A 22,655-nucleotide genomic window follows, 5' to 3' on the forward strand; every position below is an offset into this window, starting at 1 on the left:
GATTATGGTTGATTTGATAATCCTCAACTCCACTTTGTTACCTTTTCTTGAGAGCTTTTGATGCTCTTACTGATTGAAAATCTATCTTATCTCAGCCCTGAATGTAGTTATTGATGCAGCTTCAACATTGTGTCAGTGGTAAAGAATTCACCACTCGTCACAATCTTCGAGAAGAATTCCTGTTCATTTCTGTCTTAAATGTACAACCCTATATTCTGAGATTATACCCTCTGGTCTCAGGTTCTTCCCACTAGGGGAAGCAACCTTCCTGCATCTCCTTTATTAATCCTCTCAAAATTATGTTTCAATAAAATCACCTTCCTTTCTTCTAACCTTCACGAGTACAGTATCAACCTATTCAATCCCACCTCATAAGGCAGTTCTGCCATTCCTTGCATCAGTTAACTGACCCTTCTCTGGATTCCTCCAATACCGGTGTATCTTTCCTTAAATAAGGGGTCTAAAGTATTCCGGCTGTGGTCTGACTGAAAACTCGCAACTTTAACACTTTGAAATAATGGCTGACATTCCATTTGCCTACACTATTATCTACAGGTTGCTTTTTGTGATTCATGTATGAGGATTCCCAAGCCCCTCTGTTCTGTAGCTTTCTGTAGTCTTTCACCATTTAAATAACATTTAGCTCTTCTGTTCTTGTGTTTTCCGCAAGTTGGATTGCATTCGTCAAGTTTTTGCCCACTCATTTAACTTGTCTATATCCCTCTCCACATTGTGTGTCATCCTCATCACTTGCCATCCAAACTACTTTTGTGTCATCTGTAAATTTGGCCATATTTTGCTCACTTTCCTCATCCAAGTCATTAATATATATTCTGCATAATATGTATTGTGCATTCAACACTGTGGTATTTTGCTGATTATAGATTGTCATCTTGAAAATGTCCCTTATCCCAACTCTGCTTTCTATTAGTTAGCCAAACCTATGCTCATGCTAATGTACTATCTCGAACACCATGGGCTTCAAATTCCTTGTGAAAATCCAAATGTTCCCTTCATTTATCTTGCTTGTTACCTTCTCTAAAAGTTCTAGTAAATTTGTCAGGCATGATTTTCACATCAAGAAGCCATGCTGACTCTGCTTGATCATATTAAATATTTCTATATGCTCATCCTTTATAATAAACTCCAACATTTTCCCATTAACAAATGTTAAGCTAACTGGCCTATAGTTAACTTTTTTTTGTTTTTTTTTTAGACAAAGGTATTACATTGGCAATTTGCCAACCTGTTTTCCAGCATTACTGGAAGATTACTACTAACAATCGAACTTGCATATCTGCGTCAATTCTATTTGTTTCTACATGAATGCCGAAGGACATAATAGGCTGAAAAAGGCATTGAACCAACTGAAACTTAGCTGTCACTTGTTTGCATGCAGTGGAATGATTGCCTTTTTTTTAAGTTAAATTTTGCCAAATTTTTCTTAAATATCACACTGCTGTCACAAACAAAACAAATGAGTCAATTATATCAATAATGATTGTGAACAATAGTATAAGTACAGTAATTGTAAAAAGTATTATAAGTATTGTTTTTTTTTGCCGGCTGCTCATTTTTGATGTCTGTTCGTAAACAAGTACATTTACCTGTCTTAGTCGGTTATGATAACTATTTCGTATTTTTGGTTTTGTACAAGGCTTTTCACCCATAAAGTCAATATCACAGGAGGTCAGCATGTAGGTATTTAAGGCAAATGAAATGTTAAAATGGAGTATAAAAGTAATTATATAAAAGTATACTGTACAGGGCATTGGTGAGATCATAGCCAGAAAACTACCGTATAGTTTTGGTCATTTTGCTTGAAGCTGGACATATTTTCATTGAAGATAGTTGAGAGAAGATTCATCAGGCAGATTAATGGGGTGCAGGGTTTTTATTTCTCCTTTTCTTTGCTAGGCCAGTATTTATGGTCCACCTATAGCTGCACTATAGAATGTGATAGTTGTATGTTGTAGCACCAGCAACTGGTGATTTCTGGTTGTAGCCGAGTCCTGTCGCTAAACCCTCCCTCTATGCTGAGTTTAAGGACTTATTTGCTAAGATAAGATAAAGTGTTATTGAATCTTAATTAGAAGAGATGCTTGTCTTGCATATTTGGTTGTATTATAGCAATTGTACAATTACATTGATTAGCTAGACATAATTAAAAATCCTACTGGGATCCAGAGATGATACATCTGTCCCGATCAGGATCTCATTCTAAGGACTGTTCCTTCTCCCCCCAGAAATTGCAAGGTATGATCAGCTTGGGCAGAACTTGATTCAGCTTCAGCATTAACTCTTTAACCATTGTCTTTTACAACAGTTGAACTGCTGCAATTTTTTTATTATAGGTATGCTGCTGTACTGTTAAGAAAGAATTTCAAAGTTACGTTGTGAGGAATGGTCGAGCAGTTTGGACTGACAAACATTGAAGTTTAGAAGAATGAGAAATGATCTTATGGAAGCAAAGCAGGTTTTTGAGCAGATTTGACAGAATAGATGTTTCCCGTCTGGGTTGTAGGCAGGAAAGTGACTACATCAGGTCAGCTATTATCATATTGACTGGCAAAGTATTTCAGGGCCAAATAGCTTACTCCTGCTATATCTTAGGTTGTAGTCAATTTGCCGAGAGGTGCGAGGGAGGAGCGAAGGACTTCTGGGAAGTCAAATATTTATGTGGTTGCGTTACCGAAACGCTACTTGGGTAGTATCTCCTCTAACCAAAAAAAAGGTTCTGTGTGCCAGATTGTAAGGTAATGAGTTTATTTTTTATTCCTTATTTTTCAACAGTCTCTTTGCGAATTTAGAATAGTGGGAATAGAGGTTAGGGCAGTTGAATGTTCCTCCTACAGAATGTGGGAGGTAAGGGTCACCACTAGTGTACCTGCTGACTACATCTGCAGGAAGTGCACCCAACTCCTGCTCCTCAAAAACCGCATTGGGGAACTGGAGCTAGAGCTGGAACTTCGGATCATTTGGGAGGCAGAGGGGGTTATTGAGAGGAGTTACAGGGAGGTAGTCACCCTGAAGGTACAAGAAAAAGGCAGATGGGTTACACAGGGGATGGAAAGGGAACTGGCAGGCAGTGCAGGGATCTCCTGTGGGCATTCCCCTCAACAATAAGTATGCCGTTTTGGATACTGTTGGGGGGGGACAACTTACCAGGGGAAAGCAGTGGGGCAAAGGGCTCTGGCACAGAGACTGTGCCTGCTGCTCAGAAGGGAAGGGGGAAGAGAAGCAGAGCAGTAGTCATTGGGGACTCCATATTTAAGGGGCCAGATAGGAGGTTCTGTGAGGAAGAGAGAGACTCACGGTTGGTGTGTTGCCTCCCAGGTGCCAGGGTTCATGATGCCTCTGATCGTGTTTTTGGGATCCTTAAGGGGGAGGGGGAGCACCCCCAAGTTGTGGTCCACATAGACACTAACAACAAAGGGAGGAAGAGAGATGGGGATTTAAGGCAAAAATTCAGGGAGCTAGGACGAACAGAGTTGTTATCTCTGGTTTGTTGCCCATGCCACATGCTAGTGAGGTAAGGAATAGGGAGAGAGGAGTTGAACACATGGCTACAGGGATGGTGCAGGAGGGAGGGTTTTGGATTCTTGCATAATTGGGGCTCTTTCTTGGGTTGTGGACCTAACATGGACCACTGCAGAAATCCACTGGTCACCAGACACTGGACTGAATAAGTCCTCTTTATCCCTTCTCTCTGCCTTCTGCCAGTCAGCCAATTCTCCATCCATGCAAGTACTCTGACCCTGGCCCTTGATAAGAATCATTGGTCATATCTTATTTAGTAGTGTCCTGTGTGACATCTTGTCAAAGGCCTTCTGGAAATTTGAATAGATCATGATCACTGGCTGTCCTTTGTCTAACTTGCCCATTCCCTCATCAAAGAATTCTAACAAATTTTTCAAACATGGCCTCCCCTTGACAGAACAGTGTTGACTCAGCCCTATTTTACCATGCATTTCCACTTACTCCACAAACTCATTGTTAACAATGGATTCTAAAATCTTACCAATTACCGAGGTCAGACTAATAGGCCTATAAATTGTCTTCTGTCTCTCTCCCTTCTTAAACAGGGGTGTTATATCAGCCATTCTTCAGTCTTCTGGGGCCCTCCCTGACTCCAGTGTTGCCTAAAAGGTCAGCACAATTACTTTCACTTACAATCTCTTCAGCTATCTCCTTCAGATGTCTGAGGTGTGGTCCATATGGACTATCCAAGAGATATATCCACTTTCAAACATTTCAGTTTCCCCAGCACCTTCTCCTAAGTGATAGCCATTATACTGACTTCTGCCTCCTGACTCTCTCCAAGTCCTGATGTGCTGCTGGTGTCTTCCATTGAAAATTAATGTAAAGTGTCTCTTGAGTTCCAATGCTATTTTTTGTTCCCCATTATACGTCTCCAGCTTCATTTTCTGGTGATCCAAAGTTCACTTTTGTCTCTTTTGTGTGACCATTTAAAAAAAAAGCTTCCAGTCTCCTTTTAAAACACGAGCTGGTTTGCTCTCAGATTTTATCTGTTGTCCTTTTATTTAGTTATCCTCAGCTGTTTTTTAAAGGCTTCCCAATCCTCTGTCTTCTCACAGATCTTCACCATATTGTATGTTTTTCCTTTTGCTTTTATGCTGTCCTGACTTCCATCATCAGCTATGGTTGCCTTGTCTTCCCCTTAATATGTTTCTTTTTCCTTAGGATGAATTTCAGCTTTGTGTCCTGAATTACCCCCAGAAACCCTTACCATTGCTGCTCTACCATCTTCCCCGATCGACTGCCCTTCCAGTCAACTCTGGCCAACTCCTTCCTCATGTCTTTGTAGTTTCCTCTACTCAATTGTAATACTGTTACATCTGAATCCAACTTCTCCCTCTTAGACGACAGGGTTAATTTTATCATGTTATGATTACTGTCCCTGAGGCATTCCTTCACATTAAGCTCCCTAATCAAGTCTGCCTCATGCAAATCACCAAATCCAGAATTGCCTATTCCCCTGTGAGCTCTACAACAAGCTGCTCCAAAAAAGATTTCACAGATGTTCCACAGATTCCTTTTCTTGAGATCTGCTACCAAACTAATTTCTTAATACACCTGCATATTGAAGTGCCCCATAATTATTGTAATAGAGCCTTTCTTACATCCTGTCTTTTCTATCTTCCGATTTATTTTATTCTCCACATTCTGACTACTGCTCGGATGCCTATACATAATTTCCATCAGGGTCTTTTCTCCTTTCGCGGTTCCTCAACTCTATCTACATAGATTCTATGTTGGCCAGCTCTGTATCACTTCTTGCTATCAATTTAATTTAATTATTTACTTATAAGGCAATCCTTATATGTCTGCTTTTCTATGTGCCCTCTTGATAAGATGTATATCCTTGGATATTTAATCCTGAGCTTTGATCTTCTTGCAGCCATGTCTTTGTGATACCCACAATATCTTACCTGCAAATTTCAATCTATACTACATTCTCATTTACCTTGTTTGTGTACTGCTTGCATTTAAGTACAACAGCTTCATCCTGTGTTAACTGTCTCCTCCTCCTAGTTATTCCCTTATGTGCTGTGCCTGAAGTTAGATGCACTTTTTGACATCACTTTGGAGCTCATCAACACCTAAGATTACAATGTTGCTGCTAGGTCACTTTGCCCAGAGCCACACATCTGTTTTGTGCATTAGAACCTAATACATCTTAGGACTCCTAGCTTGTTTTCTTAAGCTCATTAATTTCACACTTGGGCACTCGCAATAACTCTGCCTTGCCTTGCCTTTTCGTGCAGAAAGCAAACCAGGCAGCTTGAAATACTTGCCACCACTTAGCAGCCAAAAAGTAGACATATTAGTGTACAGTACTGTGCTACACATCTAAAGATATTGCAACAGTTTATGGTGGCATGACCATTGCATATGCTTCAATGATATAGCTATTTCTAAAATTCTAAGAGTACAGTTGTTAATCCAATGAAGAGTCAATCAGGCTAACAGGTCTGGCTTTGTTCAGGAAAGATGGTGAGCTGTCCAGAATGAGTGAGTAGGAAAGGCAGAGAGTATAAAGGATTAGTAGTTTGGGGGATGAATGATTGGATAAGAGCAGTTGAAGGAAACGAGAGGGCTAGATCATGAGCCTTAGTTGGAGGTGGATGTAGCAGCAGCGTTGAAGTGAGGGTGAAGTAGCAGAGAGCATATAGTGACACTTAACCTTTACTCTGTCAAGAATCCGAAGAATCTTTTATATTTCAATAAGATCACCTCTCATTTTTCTACATTACAGCAAGTACAAGCCCAACTTAATGATTGTTTCCTCATAAGACAACCTTTTCATACCTAGAATCAGCCTAATGAACCTTCTCTGGATTCCTCCAAAGTCATTAAATCTTTCCTTATATAAGGTGCCCAGAATTACTTCTGTTAATCAAGCTGTGACCTTGTGTGATTTGTGTAATGCCTACCTACTTTGATACTCAATTCCCTTTGAAATAAAGGACAGTATTCCATTTGCCTTCCCTCTTACTTGCTGAACTTGGATGCTAGCTTATGTGATTCATGCAGGAGGACTCTCGCCTCCATTTCTTCTGTAGATTTCAACAGTCTTTCTCTATTTAAATAATATTCACTCCTCTATTCTTCTTGCCAAGAGCGTAACCTCACATTTTCCCACATTACCTTCAGTATATTCCTCCATCTCTCATTATATACTCCTACCATCACAGTAATTAGTCTGGTGAACCTTCACTGCACTCTTTTGAAAAGTATGTTCTTTTTTCATAATGGGACCAAAACTACATTTAATACTCCAGGTATGGTCTCATCAAGGCTCTATATAATTGAGCAAGACATCTTTACCTATACTAAAATCCTCTGTGATAAAGGCCAACATGTAATTTGTTTTTTTTAATTGCTTTCTGCACCTGCATATTAGTTTTCAGAGAACATTGATACTCAGGGACCTTGGACAGCTGTATTTCCCACTCTCTTGTTATTTAAGAAGTACTCTGCACCTTTGTTCTTTCTATCAAAATGGATCACCTCTTAATTTATATTCATGTACAATTTATTGCCTCTACTATACTCTTTTCCACTGTCAACCTGTCCAAATCTCCTTAAAGACTTTTTGCATTATCCTTGCAAAACACATTCCCACATACTTTTAATTTATTCAAAGGATCTGGAATATGGGCCAGCATTTATTGCCCGTCCCCTCTTGCTTGATAGCTTGCCAGACCATTTCAGATCTAAGAGGGTAGCTAAGAGTCATCCACATTTATATCGATCTAGAGTCAAATGTAGGCCACAAGAAAGAATGGTAGTTTGCTTCCTTAAGAAACAAGATGGGTTTTTAAACAACAAACAACAATGGTTAGACTTTGGTTTCAGATTTTAATTTTCATTCTAGTCAGTCTTCTGGTGGGATTTGAACCAAGGTGTCCAATACCTTGCTTGGATCTCTGGGTTACATGTCTAGCAACAATAACTCTAGTTCATCACCTATTGATAGGGAATTAGTTATGCATAGCTTGAGGCTAACCATTCCACAAGCAGTGGTGCACCATTGCTTCCTTCTGCACCACATGCTAACTGACTCCCCTTCCAAATAGTTTTGTGTTATCTGCAAATTTGGGAATGCAATCTTACTCTCCAAAGCCAAATCATTGATACCGATTGTGAGCAACTGGGGCATAGGCCCACTACTCATAGCCTGTCAACCTGAGAATGATTTGGTTTTTTTTTCGACTCGGTTTTCTTTCTATTAAGTACTCCTCAGTCTATGCCAGTATATTGCAACTGATCCACTGTGCTCTAATTTTTATTTCGAGTCACAGAGATGTACAGCAAAGAAACAGACCCTTCAGTCCAACTCGTCCATGCCAACCAGATATCCTAACCTAATCTAATCCCATTTGCCAGCATTTGGCCCATATCCCTCGAAGCACTTTCTATCCATATACTCATCCAGATAACTTTTAAATGCTGGAATTGTACCAGCCTCCACCACATCCTCTAGCAGCTCATTCCATACACACACCACTCTCTGCGTAAAAACGTTGCCCCTTAAGTCCCTTTAAAAGTTTTCCCTTCTCATTCTAAACATATTCTTGATGATTGGCTTTTGCCCAAAACATCAATTCTCCTGCTCCTCAGATGCTGCCCTGACCTCCTGTGCTTTTCCAGCACCACACTCTCGACTCTAATCTCCAGCATTTGGAGTCCTCACTTTCACCTAAACATATTAGGGAAATACTCAGGGAAAAAACCTTGGGTATTTACCTTATCCATGCCCCTCATGATTTTGTAAACCACATACTTGTGTGAAACCTGATTGAAAGCATTCTAAAAATCCAAATATATTGCATTCACTGTTTTTCCCCCTTGTCTGTTCTGCTGGTTACATCTTACAAAAAAACATTTTGTCAAACATGATTTCCCCCTTTCATAACTCTATTTTGACTGCTCTATCAGATTATTTTCTAGTGTCAAATTTATCATGTCCCTTTTCCTACTGTTGATGTCAGGCTAACAAGTCTGTAGTTCCCCGCTTACTCCTTCTTTCTTTTCTGAAGTATTGAGATTACATCCGCAATCTTTGATATGCAGGCACAGTTCCAGAAACCGTGGAATTTTGAATGATTATGAATACTTCTTCAGTCGTAAACTCCCAAGTAACACCATAACACAATATTGGTCAAGTAGTGGTCTCTCAGGAAACTGTTCTACATGATGTAAAGAATTAAAGTGTGTTGAGAATTGGACTGCATAGTTCCATATAATAAGCAATGAACAGAGCAAGCAAATACACCTGCTAATTTGCTGTATTTATTATGTTGATACCTAATGTGATCTATCAAATAATTTTGCAGTTGTGTAGCGTTGTCAGTATTTCAACAACACATTTCATACTTTCAGGCAATTGTCAATATAACTGCTAAGGTTATAGTTGTATAAAGGTTACTATTACAGCTACAGGCAGAAAAATACAATGTAGAGATGCAAATTATGAAATTACTAATTCAAAGTTGGTTGAATCCTTATGAAATAATGGCCACGTGTTTGTTTACTCAGGTTCACATTAATCAAGTCATTCTCTGACTCTGACTTTTTACAGTTGCACAAAATACTTGCCCTTCTGTCGAGGTAGCAATCTTCTCAATGCTCGGCATTTGAAAATTAAGTTTACTTCTGTGTACAGGAATAAAATTTTGTACATATTATGTCGTAATCAAACTCAGAGTTTTTGTTATTTTTATTTTATTTAATTATCAATTTTGGCTTGGAGCTGTGCATTGAATAGTAAGTTGCAAATGACCTTTGGATCATAGACTCAGCTTGTATCAAAGAAAAAGGAAGAGAAAACATTTATTTGTTTATTTGCGAGACCAGGTCAAGAAGTTAATTGCAGGTTGGTTCTTGATCAAAAGGTTCTATAGACATATTGATACTGACGCAGGACTGTGTGTTAAAATAGATGTTAAAACTTTAACCAAAAGCAACGTCAGTACCTGGGACTTGGTTCTGGCAAGTCTGGAGAGGCCTTATGCTGAAGCAGATTGAAAGTGTTAAATGGTAACTTGGATCTCATGGACAGACGATCAATCCAAGTTTGACCTGGATTTTGAACAATGTTCGCTTTGACTAATTTGGCTTTTGATGCTATATGTGAAGATTTGAGAGCTCCCTCCTAATTAGCTATTGGAAGATCAGAGAATTGAAATTCAGTTATAAATAGCACTGACTTCCTCTGAGTAACCTGATGGACATCTTCAAAAAATCAACCAAGAAACAATCGTCTATGCCTGTTGATAGTGTATCACTTGAATCATCTGGCCAATTTTGTTATTTTTTTCTGGGTTTATGACTTAACTGGATTTATTTGTCTACTTCTGTGTGAAATTAGGCTAAAAACAAAAGTTGTTGGATTTAAATCATAGACATCAATGATATTACTTTGTTCAATTTTGCTCAGCTGAATTTACTTTATTGTTAATAAATTCCTGAATCTTTGTTTAAGCTACATATCTGGTGTCAGGAATTGATTACTTGCAGAGTCAGGGATTAATTAGTCATGGTTAGGGATCATTGGGATCAATTTTGAGGGTCTTTGTAAGGTTGTAATTTTACTGTGTTGGTGAATACAGAAGTAAGAAGGCTGATTTTATTTGGCAATCTGTCTGTATGTCGTATCAGGTAAAAAAAATTTGCTTCGAAGAAATTAATTCTATTTTGTATTGATATCATCTTTTAATTCAACCATAAATAAGATGGCCTGAAAGTGTATTTTAATTTCCAACTGTCGTGTTTCCTCTTTCCTTGTTTCTGGTAGTTTCTGAAATTAACAACTTGCATTGAATTATATGACCTTGTTCTTAGACTTATGCCCCATTGAAACTGAACTGTACTGGACATGAAACCCACTTGCCTCAAAACTCTTGGAGTAGCTTTCTGGCTGAGGCAGTAATTTAAAATATTTTATTCATAGAATTTATAGAGTTTATTCAAAGAATCATAGAATCCCTATAGTACGGGGAGAGGCAATTTGGCCCATTAAGTCTGCACTGACCTTTTGAAGAGCATCACAGCCAAACCCAGCCCCACACTATTCCTGTAACCCCATTACTATGGCTAATCCAACTGATGGAAACTCATTTTGCATCATTCCTATTTTTTCAAACGCTCCATTAAAGTCACCGGTAATAAAAATTGGGAAAGCTGTACAGCAGACTGCCCAATTTGCTCTCAACCATTTCACAGTATGGAGCATCAAAATCCAGCAGTAAACAAAGCTGTCATTTAGATATGTAGGTGGCTGAAAGAACACAGCATGCCAGGCAGCATTAGGGGGTGGAGAAGTTAACGTTTCTGCTATAACCCTTCTTCAGAACTCCATGTGGGGGTAGGGGGCTCTACAGGTAAAGAGATGGGGAGGGAGGTGGTGTTGGGTTGGATTTGAAAGAGTAGCAGACTGGTAAGATGGTGATCAGTGAACACAGGTAGTGGGTATGACCTGGTTGGCCGATGGGAGGGATGAATCCTTTTGGTAGCTGGAAGGAAGGGTCGGTAGGTGGAATGGGAGGGAGGAGGCGGGGCTGGAAAGGGAGCAGGGGGATAGGTGGGAGGGTTGTTTGAAATTGGAGAATTCAGTGTTCAGTCTTCCAGTCTCTAGGCTGCCCAGGCGGAAGATGAGGTATTGGTTCTTCAATTTGTGGTCTGACTCATTGTGGCAATAGAGGAGGCTGGATTGACATGTCCGAAGGGTAGTGGGAAGGGGAATTGAAGTGGGCGCTGACCAGGAGGTCAGGCTGGCCATTTCGTGCCTGGCAAAGATACTTGGCGAGACAGTTGCCTAGTCTATATTTGGTCTCCCCAGTGTAGAGAAGACCACATCAGTAAGGCAGGATGCAGTAGACTAGGTTGGAGGAGATGCAGATGAACTTCTGTCTCACATGGAAGGTCTGTTTAGGGCCTTGGATGGAGATGAGGGAAGTGATGTACGGGCAAGTGTTGCAACTTTTTCGCTACAGTGAAGGTACCAGGAGGGTTGGTGGGGAGTGTGGCACAAACCAGGGAGTGGCAAAGAGAATGGTTCCTGCTGAAGGCAGAGAGGACTGGGGAGGGGAAGATGTTCTGGCTAGTTAGGCTTGATTAGAGTTGGTGGAAGTATTTGAGGATGATATATAGGACACAGAGGCTGGTAGTGTGGATAGTGAGGACAAAGGGGACTCTATTATGTTGGGGGGGCACAGTTTAGAGCAGTGAAATGCAGAATGGAGGAGATGCAATGGAGGGCTGTCTGGATCACAGGCGGAAAAAAATATTGTTTGAAATAGGAGGTCATCTGGGGTGCTTGGGAGTGGAATGTCTCCTCATCAGAGCAGGTGCGACAGAGACTGAGGAATTGGAAAAATGGGATGGAGTTTTTGTAGGATACAGTTTGGGAGGAAGTGTAATCCATGTAGGTATGGGAGTCTGTGGGTTTCCGGGTATGTAAGGGACTCTGTTCGGCTGGGTTCAAACCTGTTCAAGAGCAAACTGTGCTGTTGATTGTTTAACCCAAATACTTGCAAGTTTTTGAACAAGAATGAAGATCTCAACAGAATCGCATTTTTTGTTATTACGCAAAATGTATTCAACCGATCATTTATGGTAAACGTTGTACGTCTGTATTGGACTTGCAAAAAGACTTATGGACGCCATGAGCAACTGAATGCAGATGTGTCCTCGAGATGTAGAATGTTTATTTAATTTAAATTCTGTCACTCCAAAGTGATTCTGGTCATGTTTTGAAACCTGACAGTAGAATGTAGGTTAGTACAAGACGATTGTGGGTAGGTGCTTGCACTCAGAGACTTAATTTAGACTTCAGTTCGCATGTTAGCTTATTGGCTGCACAGCTCTTTACAATGCAGAGTGATACCAACAGTGTGGATTTAATTACCACACCGCCTCAAGTTATCATGTATGACTTTCCTTCTCAACCTCTCCTCATCTCAGACATGGTGATCTCAAGTTAAACCACTAGCAATCATCTCTGTCTAATGAGAAAGCAGCCCTATGGTCTGATAGGACTTTACCTTATTTATCATTTACCTCTGAAATGTATATATAATACAAAACCTGAGGAGTCTTATATTGTCTTTAATCATAAAAGCTTGATCAATATTTTACTAATTTCACATACATTTCTTAGTGAGTAGTGAGGATGGCAGCTGCTGGAGAAGTCAAAAGTGGATAAAGTGTCACGCTGGAAAATGCATAGCAGGTCAGGCAGCATCTGAGGAGCAAGACTGTTTATATTTCAGGCTTAACCCTTCATCAGGACTGGGGAGGGTGAAGGGGGCTGAGTAATAAATGGGGCGTGGGGCTAGGGGAAAGGTAGTTGGAATGGCAATGTGGGTGAAGGCAGGAGGTGATTGTGATAGGTTGGTGGGAAGTGTGGAGCGGATAGGTGGGAAGGAAGATGGACAGGTAGGTCAGGTCAAGAGGGTGGTGCCAAGTTGGAGGGTAGGATCTGGGATGGGATGGGTGCTGGGTAGATTTGAAAAATTATGAATTCAGTGTTGCGTGATTGTAGGCTCCCGAGGCAGAAGGTGGTGTGTACGTCCTCTAGTTTGCTAGTGGCCTTGTTCAGGCAGTGAATGCCTAGTTCAGGCCGAGAATGTCATTGGCGGGGGGGGGGGGGGGGGGAGGAATGGGAGAGGGAGTTGAAATGAATGACTGACTAAGGTAGGTGTGGTTGGTTGGTGCATACAGACCAGAGATGTTCCCTGAACCTTTCCACGAGTTTGTGCTCCCTCTGTCCAATGGAGACTACATTGAGAGCAACAGATGCAGTAAATGAGGTTTGAGGGTATGCTAGTAAATCTCTGCTGGATTTGGAATGATCCTTTGTGGTCTTGGACAGCAGTTGGTTGGGGGGGGGGGTGGGGGGGGATGGGGGCACAGGTTTTGCACTTCAAGGGAAGATGCCAGGTGTGGAGAGATGGTTTGTGGGGAGTAAGGACCTAACAAGGGAGTCAAGGAGGGAATGGTCCCTATGGAATGCAGCTAGGGGTGGGGAGAAAAATAGATATTTGGTGGTGGAGTCTGACTGTAGGTGGCGAAAATAACAGAGGATGTTGTGCTGGATTTAGAGATTAGTGGGGTGGAATGTGAGGACTGGGGGATTCTATCCTTGTTGCGGTTGGAGGAATGGGGTTAAAGGGCGGTGTTGCGGGAAATGGAAGAGATTGAGGGCATTGTTGCTAACAGGGAGGGGAAATTACAATCCTGGAAGTAGGAGAACATCTGAGATTTCCTGGTGTGGAATCGCTCATCCAGGGAGCAGATACAGTGGAAACGGAGGAATTGGGAGTAAGGGATTGTGTTTTTACAGAAGTGGGTGGGAGGACGTGTAGGTAAGGTGTGGAATGTTAGATTATTATTTGGCCAATTGCATTGTGTTTTTCCAAGAGTATGATTTTTTTTAAGCATTTGTCATGGTGTTAGAAAAAGCTATCTATACGAAGAACGTGTCTCCTGCAAAGTTTTATCGTTTACAATGTACCAAGTGGGGAGAATTCCATTAAAGACCATCAAGAATGTTGACACAATTGTAGGAAATTTTGGATCACCAATACCCAACTTCAGATTAAAAAGCAGAATTCTTTTAATGGAACAGTCATTTTAATAAACGGTCACCCTCTCACAATATATTGGATAAAATGGATTTTGGTTGCTATGATTTAAAAACAGATTTGTGAATGAACTCCTTACTACTTAATGGTGTTCATACACTAGGAATAGCAATGTCCTTTAAGTATTAAGTTTTATTATTTTCTGCTTCAGGATTATGTTCAGGCACTAAAATTTAATTCAGCTGCTTACATTTAGAGGGAAGTATTCCAAATGAAAAAGTTCTGAACCGTCTCTAGTTTTCAATGATATCCTGCTAATATTTTAGAATTATATAAAGAAAAGCTGTGTATATTACAGCATTTATTACTTTCATTCAGTGGTGCCTATCTTTCCTTTCTATTAGGGTGGACACAATAATTTATAACAGCAAAGTTGTTATTATCAGGTTAAGGATAATTTCTCCTAATTGTGCTTATTTCCATAAATTATCACTGTAATTTGACAAAGTATTAATAATATATAATTTATAGTCCCAGGAGTTGACACATAACTGAGAAATCAATATTTTATACAAATCAAAGAGTCATGGTAGTAACTTTAGGATTGATTAAATACATATGAATGTAAAATATTCATTTTTCTTGACTATCAATTTATTAATGAGCTGAAGGAGCCTAAATGGATTAGACTCCAGGGAATATAACAAGTCACATCACAGTCCAGTGCAGTCCCTGTATCATTTGTCACCAACATCGTGCAGAGCCCTGCGGAGGAGTACCATCTCATGAGATATCAGAGCAGCATTTTGTCCAGAACTTTGGTTGGGCTTCAGTCTCCCTACTGAATTAATATCAGAACTCAGTGCAATCATTTTGGACAGCACTTTCCAATTGCTAAGTGCTCTGTAGTAGTGAGATTAGGCGGACAAGAGAAAATTAAATCCTGCGACAAGAAAGATTATACCCTGCATCTTTGCAATGTAGTTTTGGCCATACCACACAGTCACTTATAACGTGCAAATGAAAATTTTAATTTCACCTATAAAATTATTTGAAAATGTTGGTTTATAAATTCAAAATGGAACTGAAAGCTTACATTTAACACCAATTTCAAAACATTTATGTTCCTGAATAATTGAATCTTTAATTTTTCAACTGGGGTATAATTAAATCTTAAGGCAAAGGATAATGTTTTAAAACAAATTAACTGGGGTGAAAAATTATAATTTACCAATCATAATAATTCGGGTAGAAGTAAAATATGGTTATTTTAAATGAATGGTTTGTCATATACACAGATTAAATAAGGCTTACGACATATCTCTTGTGGGAAATGTTGCATCGTGGATTATTTAAAGTAGTAATTTGTGTGGATGTGATGGAAGCACATTAAAAAGGTTTGGACATGTGAATGCATGCATTTCATCTAAAACTTGGTGATGCATGTTAATGCTTCCATGTCCTGTATTATTAAGATATAGGCTCATCTTTCCATTACCTGTGACCATGGAAATTGGAAGAAGATTCCAAGCGCAGGTTATATTGTCATGGGTTACTCCTGTGGGATTTGTTTTATGTGATCAAAGGATACCATAGGTAGCAGCATCGAAAAATGGTGTTTGTTCATCTTTTCAGTGGAGCTAGAATTAATTGGACACAAAGAAATCATAAATAAAAAAACTTCTTCTGTTTTGTTTTTGATCTTTATCACCTTTCTTTAACACCTTTCTTTGACTTGTTGGTGTTACAGGAGGAACAAAATAGAGGCAAACCCAACTGGGAACACCTGAATGAAGACTTGCATGTATTAATCACTGTGGAAGATGCTCAGAACAGAGCAGAAATAAAACTAAAGAGGGCAGTGGAGGAAGTTAAAAAGTTGCTTGTACCAGCGGTAAGTACCTTCAACAACAGGTTCTTATTTCCCCATGTAACTTATTTAATCTACTTGCTCAAAATCACAAGCAGTTGACAAAAATGTACAACCAAGAATTCTATAAAAGGGAGGTTTTTATTTGTTCTCATGTTAGGTTTTTTTCTACTTGTCGCTGAAGGGCATTGTTTACTTGTCAGGTTATCTAAGATTACATAGAGATCTTGATAAGTTGGATCAGTGGCCTTACAAATGGCAAATGGAGTTTAACTTGGATAAATGAGGTATTGAATTTTGGTAATACTAACAAGAGCAGGACTTAAACAATTATTGGTAGGGCCCTGGGTAATGCTGTAGAACAGAGACATCGAGGGGTTCAGGTATATAATTCCTTTGAAGTTGTGTCACAGGGTATTGGAATTGGGGCATCATGTTGAAGTTGTACAGGATGTTGGTGAGGCCTCTTCTGGAGTGCTGTGTGCAGTTCCGGATGTCCTGTTATAGCAAGGGTATTGTTTAACTGGAGAGGATTCAGAGAAAATTTACAAGGATTTTGCAGTGAATGGGGGCATTTGAGAAATAAAAATAGACTGGAAAGACTGGAACTTCCTTCATTGGAATATAGGAGGTTGAGTGGTGACCTTATTGAAGTTTGTAAAATCATATGAGGCAGAGATAAGGTGAATGACAAGGATCTTTTCCCTAGGGTGGAGGAGTTCAAAACAAGGGCATAGTTTTAAGGTAAGAGGAGAAAGATTTTAAAAAGGACATGAGGGGCAATTTTGTTTTTACACAGGGTGCTTCATGTGTGGAATGAACTGCTAAAGAAAGTGGCAGGTTTCATAACAGATACAGTTATGACGTTTAAAAGGCATTTGCGTAAGTTCATGAATTGGAATATGCCAAATGCAGGCTATTGAATTTGGGACATGATCAGTGTGGACTGATTGGACCCAAGGGTTTGTTTCCATGCTGCATGACTATGACTGTACCCAACAGTTGGAAATTTTGACAACAAATGTTTGTAAGTCCACTTGTTGGTATCAGAGGTGAGCATAAAAATATAACATTTAGAAACCGGCTTGTATTTAAAAATTACCAACTTATGACACCACTTTTAATGATATGTCAATTTGTCTTTGCAATCCACATAACCACTCTGTTCCTGCTTACAGTTCCATTTGCATAAAATGAAATTGTCAGAAAGATAATAGTCACTTTATATGCGTAAAACATGATGCCTAAGTGCACAGAAAGTTAGAAGGTAAGTGGTGCTCGTTCTGTGGTCAAAGTGTCACATCATATGGCCCTGCACATTACATGAGTGTAGGTATGGAATGATACAGGTTTGATCCATTGCATAGGCAGATTACCTGCTTTGGTCCATATCTTCAGATCGGCAGCCAAACTTCAAGGGACCATTTAAAACTGTGATTTGAAACTGTCATTTTATTGTGTTTGTTATTATGACTACGTGTAGAGGGGGACTTCGCTTCCCTTTATTAATCCCTTCCTGGTTGGTCACAGCAAATACTTTTATTTCTTTTTAGCACAGAGCTATCGCACTTCAGCTGGACGACCATTCACAAGAAAATGAAAGAGTTAATTGCCAAGTTCTCTTGAGTGAAAGAAAGGGGAATTTTATTCTCTACTAGATCCATGAAAATGGAATAAAAACATGATGTCAAACATACAAACAAACTCAAAATGAAAAGTTAAAAAGTATGTGTGTCTGGTGCAGCAGAGTAGGATAAAGGCTATACAGTTTATAAGCTTTCAGTCTTGAGTTAAATGTTCAATCTGAGACACAGTTGATTTAGTTATTGACTAGAACCCTAAGCAATGCTGAATTTTGTAGATATCCTTGTGTTCTTGCAAAGTGATTGTTTCCCCAATTTACTTTCTCAATGGGGCCTTTTTTTTTAATGCTGATGAAAAGAGGTAGGGCGAGAGATTCTTGCTTACAAATCCATTTCCATTATCTCTGTTCTGATGCTGAACCATCGCTCAGTGTGTAATCCCAAGTCTGTACATTGTTTTTACAAGTTGGCTGACTGGCAGTCATGTATCTCATCTCTGAATATGTAAAATTATCAACTAATGTAAATTAAACACAAGCTGTAGGTGTTTTGATGCTGACTTGGTTGCCTCACTTGGTTTCCATGTCTATAGATTCAAATCACACTTTTAGTGTCGGCAGTTTTGTTTATTCCATAAAGTTTGAGGCAAACTTTGTGAGGCTTATGATCAGATGACCACTACAGCCATTTTAGGTCCATGTTTCTTCCTTTCTAGAAACTGTAATGTGGAGGTGCTACTGTTGGACAAAGTAAAAATTCTCACAATGTCAGATAATAGTCCAACAGGTTTATTTGGAAGTACAAGCTTTGAGTGCTGCTCCTTTGTCAGGTAGCAAGTGTGGCAGGATCACAGGACACAGAATTTGTAGTACAAGATCACAGTGTCATACAACTGATACAATGTATTGAGCAAAGCTAGATTGCTGTTAAATCTTTAATCACTTAGAATGGGATTGCAGGTTTCGATTCATTAATATGTAAATCCCAGAACTTCCTTCAAGTCCCATTCCCAAGATCTGAAAGAAGTTCTGGGATTTACATATTAATGAATCAAAGCTTGCAACCCCATTCTAAGTGATTACAGGCTTACCAGCAATCTAGGTTAGTTCAATATATTGCATCAGTTGTATGACACTGTGATCTTTTACTATAAATTCCGTGTCCTATGATCGTGCCCCACTAACTACCTGAGCAGCACTCTGAAAGCTTGTACTTCCACATAAAGCTGTTGGACTGCAACATGGTGTGAAACTTTTAAACTTTATAAAAACTGTTTAAGATCTTGGGTTTAATGATCAGATTTGATAGTCCATATTTGCCACTGGCATAAAATGCGAATGTCCTCCACTCCACGTTAAAACTGTGGATTGATGGCAGTTGCCACTGTTTCTAGACCAGTCATGAGTGGTCATTCGAGTTGATCTATCAGGCTGCCCAGCCCATGATCAGTGACCTACCCATAGGACCATGACCGACACCACAGCTTACCCGCTCTGCCTTAATGTTGAGACAAAGTTAAAAGTCACACAATAAATGGACTTAACAGCAATCTAGATTTGTTCAGTTTATCACATCAGTTGTATGACGCTTTGAGCTTTTACTATTAATTCTGTGCCCTATGACCCTGCCCCATTAGCAAGGATGAAGGAGCAGAGCTCTGAAAGCTTGTAATTCCAAATAAACCTGTTGGACAATAAATTGGTGTTGTGTGATTTTAACTTTTTCCATCTCCAGTTCAACACCAGCACCTCCACATTAATGTTGAGACAGCTCAATTTGCTCTGGTCCTGCAGCAAGCCTCGTTGGGTATAGCATGAAATGACACCCTGATTTAGGTTCAATGCAATTTCAGTTCAGTTCATTCTCAAGGTCAATGAGTTGCTCAGTCAGCAGCAAGCTTTTTTTTATGGATGCCACTTATCAATTGGTTGAGATTTAGCAGCAGTCATGTTGGTGTGAGCTATTTTATTCATTGGAGGAAAATTTAAAAATAAAGCTGACAGGGGAAAACTTGCAATGAAACTACTGTTACAATGGTTGGGATTTATCTGGTTCTTCAATGACTTTAAAACGAAGCTGAATTGAATTTGAGGGAAAATCTGAATGTAATTTGATTCTACTTGTTTGTATTTATGGGTAAAATTGACACATCGCAAACTAATGTTATACGGTTTAATTACTGAAACTACCTACCCTATAAAATACATTAAAGTAACTCCAGTTGAGGGCTTAAGATTTTGCTCTAGCTATAAAGACTAATTAGCTCTGTTAACTTGTGACTGGATTTTTAATTTAGTCTAATGTTTTGTGGGAGGAATTGTTATGAATACTGCACTGCTACTTTTTAAATTAAATTCAGATTTTCAGTTAATAACAAAGAATAATGTAACAACATTTCACAACTTAAGATGCTTACTCTAATAAAAGATTCAAAGCACTACTAAATATTTAGGTAATTTACCCTTTAAATCGCAAAACAGAATACAGGTAATTAAGTAGACACTTAAGAATTATTTTGGACCAATAATAAAATTATCTCCCAATAGTTCACTTATGTGGTTTTTCTTTCTCAACCACATGATTTCTAACCGAGAACTGTCTGTCACAGTAAGAATATTCCCAGAGATTTTTACTTTTGTCAAGTAAGGCACACTTCCCTGCTTTGGTTAACACTGCCAAGTCTCATCTTTTCAATCTGAGACAAGCATCCACTTGCATTTAGACACTGAACCATAGAAACTTTGGGCCTCTACCTATCTCTGTTTCAGACCTGAGCATATCATCTTATCTGTGCTCTGCAAGGATATTTTATGAAAGTCTGAAACCCGATATTACAGTGTACCTTCCCATTCCAAAACCCATCTCCTTGATATCGTGAATCAAAGGAGCCCTATATCAAAATAAATTAATTATCTTTCTTGGGAGCCAAATTTTCTTTCAAAATGGAACTAAACATTTGAAAACAAACGATTTATAACTTTACATTCTCAACAACTTCCTGAGATTTTGGAGACCATTGATCCACTGCTGCCAAGTGGAAATATTTTGTATCTTATTCCTAATGAATCAGTCTGGGCTCCTTTTGTACTTTTACAATCTAACCACAGAGGCATATTTCACAGACGTCACATGGAGCCATTATTTATTCTAAATGTAAAGAGACAGCCCCAAAACATCATCATCTCGTTTGTTTCCTGATTGAAACAGAATTAGGTTATTTTCTGAAGGTTTATAAAATATTATTTAGAAATTTGGGTTTGAAATTGGATAGAGCCATGTGTAGCTTTGTGAAGAAGAAAGTAGCTTAGGATCAAATGCATTAAATGAAATTAAAACTATGATACAGTGAGACCGAAGCAATCCTTTTGGTAAGCGATAACCAGCCAGCTGTTAGTGAGTATGCAAGTTTTTTCCATAGAGAAAAGCAGTCATTCAGGGAGGAAAGGCCCGTTGACATTGGTTGTACAATTTAACAGTCCCCAAAACAGACTAGATAGATGAAAGGATGTCCTTGGTGGCTTAGAAGTTCGCAAAAACTTCCAGAAACAGAAGGCTTTAAGGTGTCAGAGAGGAAGACCTCTGACAGCGCAATTAAATGCATGCATTTAAGGAGCATGTGTTAAATTTTAGATTAGATTAGATTACTTACAGTGTGGAAACAGGCCCTTCGGCCCAACAAGTCCACGCCGACCTGCCGCAGCGCAACCCACCCATACCCCTACATTTACCCCTTACCTAACACTACGGGCAATTTAGCATGGCCAATTCACCTGACCCACACATCTTTTGGACTGTGGGAGGAAACCGGAGCACCCGGAGGAAACTCACGCAGACACGGGGAGAACGTGCAAACTCCACACAGTCGCCTGAGTCGGGGATTGAACCCGGGTGTCAGGCGCTGTGAGGCAGCAGTGCTAACCACTGTGCCACCGTGCCGCCCACCAAGGAGTAAGTAAACTGTGCTAGTTAGTTACTTAAGGGGCTTGTGAGGAAAGATTAACTAGAAAAGACAGCATTGAGTGAATAAAGATGTTTGCTGGAAGGAAAGAAATTACACCCTTTAGCACCTGACAAGAAAGTAAAGTGATGGGAAGTGTCATCAAAAATGCTATCAAGCACCATCTGCTCAGCAATAAAATGTTCAGTAACATCAAGTTTGGGTTCACCCAGGACCACTTCGCTCCTGACCTGATTGCAGCCTTGGTTCAAATGTAGACAAATGAGCTGAATTCCAGAGTTGAGGTAAGACTGACATCCCTTGGCATCAAAGAAAATCAGAATTAATGGCTTTCAGGGGGCAAACTCTCTGCTGGCACATAGGAAGATAGTTGCGGTTGCTGGTGGTCAATCATCTCAGCTCCAGGATATCTCTACAGGAGTTCCTCAGGAAAGTGTCCCAGGCTCAATCATCTTCAACTGCTTCTCTCTATCAGAAGGTCAGAAATGGGGATGATCACCGAAGATTGCATCATGTTTAGCACTATTTGTAACTCCTTAGATACTCAACTGGTCTATGTTGAAATTCAACAAGATCTGGATAATATCCAGGCTAGGGCTGACAAATGGCAAATAACACAATGCCAAAAAAATGACAATATCCAATAAGGGACAACCTGACCCCTGCCATTTAACATTTACTGAATCCCCCACTATCACCATTCTGGAGGTATCCATTGACCAGAAATTCAACTGGACTCACCACATAAACACAGTGACAACAAGAGCAGATCAGAAGCTAGGAAAACTGTGTTGTGTAACTTATCTCCTGACTCCCCAAGACCTATCCATCATCTATAAGGCACAAGTTAGGAGTGAATACTTGAGACCATTCAGCCCATCAAGTCTGCACTGACCCTCTAAACAGTATCCACCCAGACACAATCCTGGACTTATCATGGCTAACCCACTTGGCCTGTTCATGCCTGGGCACTGTGGGGCAATTTACCATGGCTAATCTACCTAACTTGCACATCTTTGGACTACGGTACAAAATTGGAGCATCTGGTGGAAACCCATGTAGAAACAGAACATGCAAGCTCCACACAGACAGTGACCCAAGGCTGGAATTGAACCTAGATCCCTAACGCT

At 39.6% G+C, this 22,655-nt stretch overlaps 1 protein-coding gene across 3 annotated transcripts in view; it reads left to right on the plus strand.

Annotated features, from left to right (window-relative positions):
- The window catches only part of LOC132819826 (KH domain-containing RNA-binding protein QKI-like), a 540,744-nt gene that overhangs the window by 385,411 nt on the left and 132,678 nt on the right, over positions 1 to 22,655 (plus strand). For all 3 annotated transcript variants that reach the window (XM_060831668.1, XM_060831665.1, XM_060831667.1), the window contains exon 4: positions 15,865 to 16,008. In XM_060831668.1, coding sequence (XP_060687651.1) covers positions 15,865 to 16,008 — 144 coding nt within the window. The remainder of the gene's footprint in view (positions 1 to 15,864; positions 16,009 to 22,655) is intronic.

The sequence above is a fragment of the Hemiscyllium ocellatum genome, chromosome 10, assembly GCF_020745735.1.
Source record: "Hemiscyllium ocellatum isolate sHemOce1 chromosome 10, sHemOce1.pat.X.cur, whole genome shotgun sequence".
Classification (NCBI taxonomy): Eukaryota; Metazoa; Chordata; class Chondrichthyes; order Orectolobiformes; family Hemiscylliidae; genus Hemiscyllium; species Hemiscyllium ocellatum.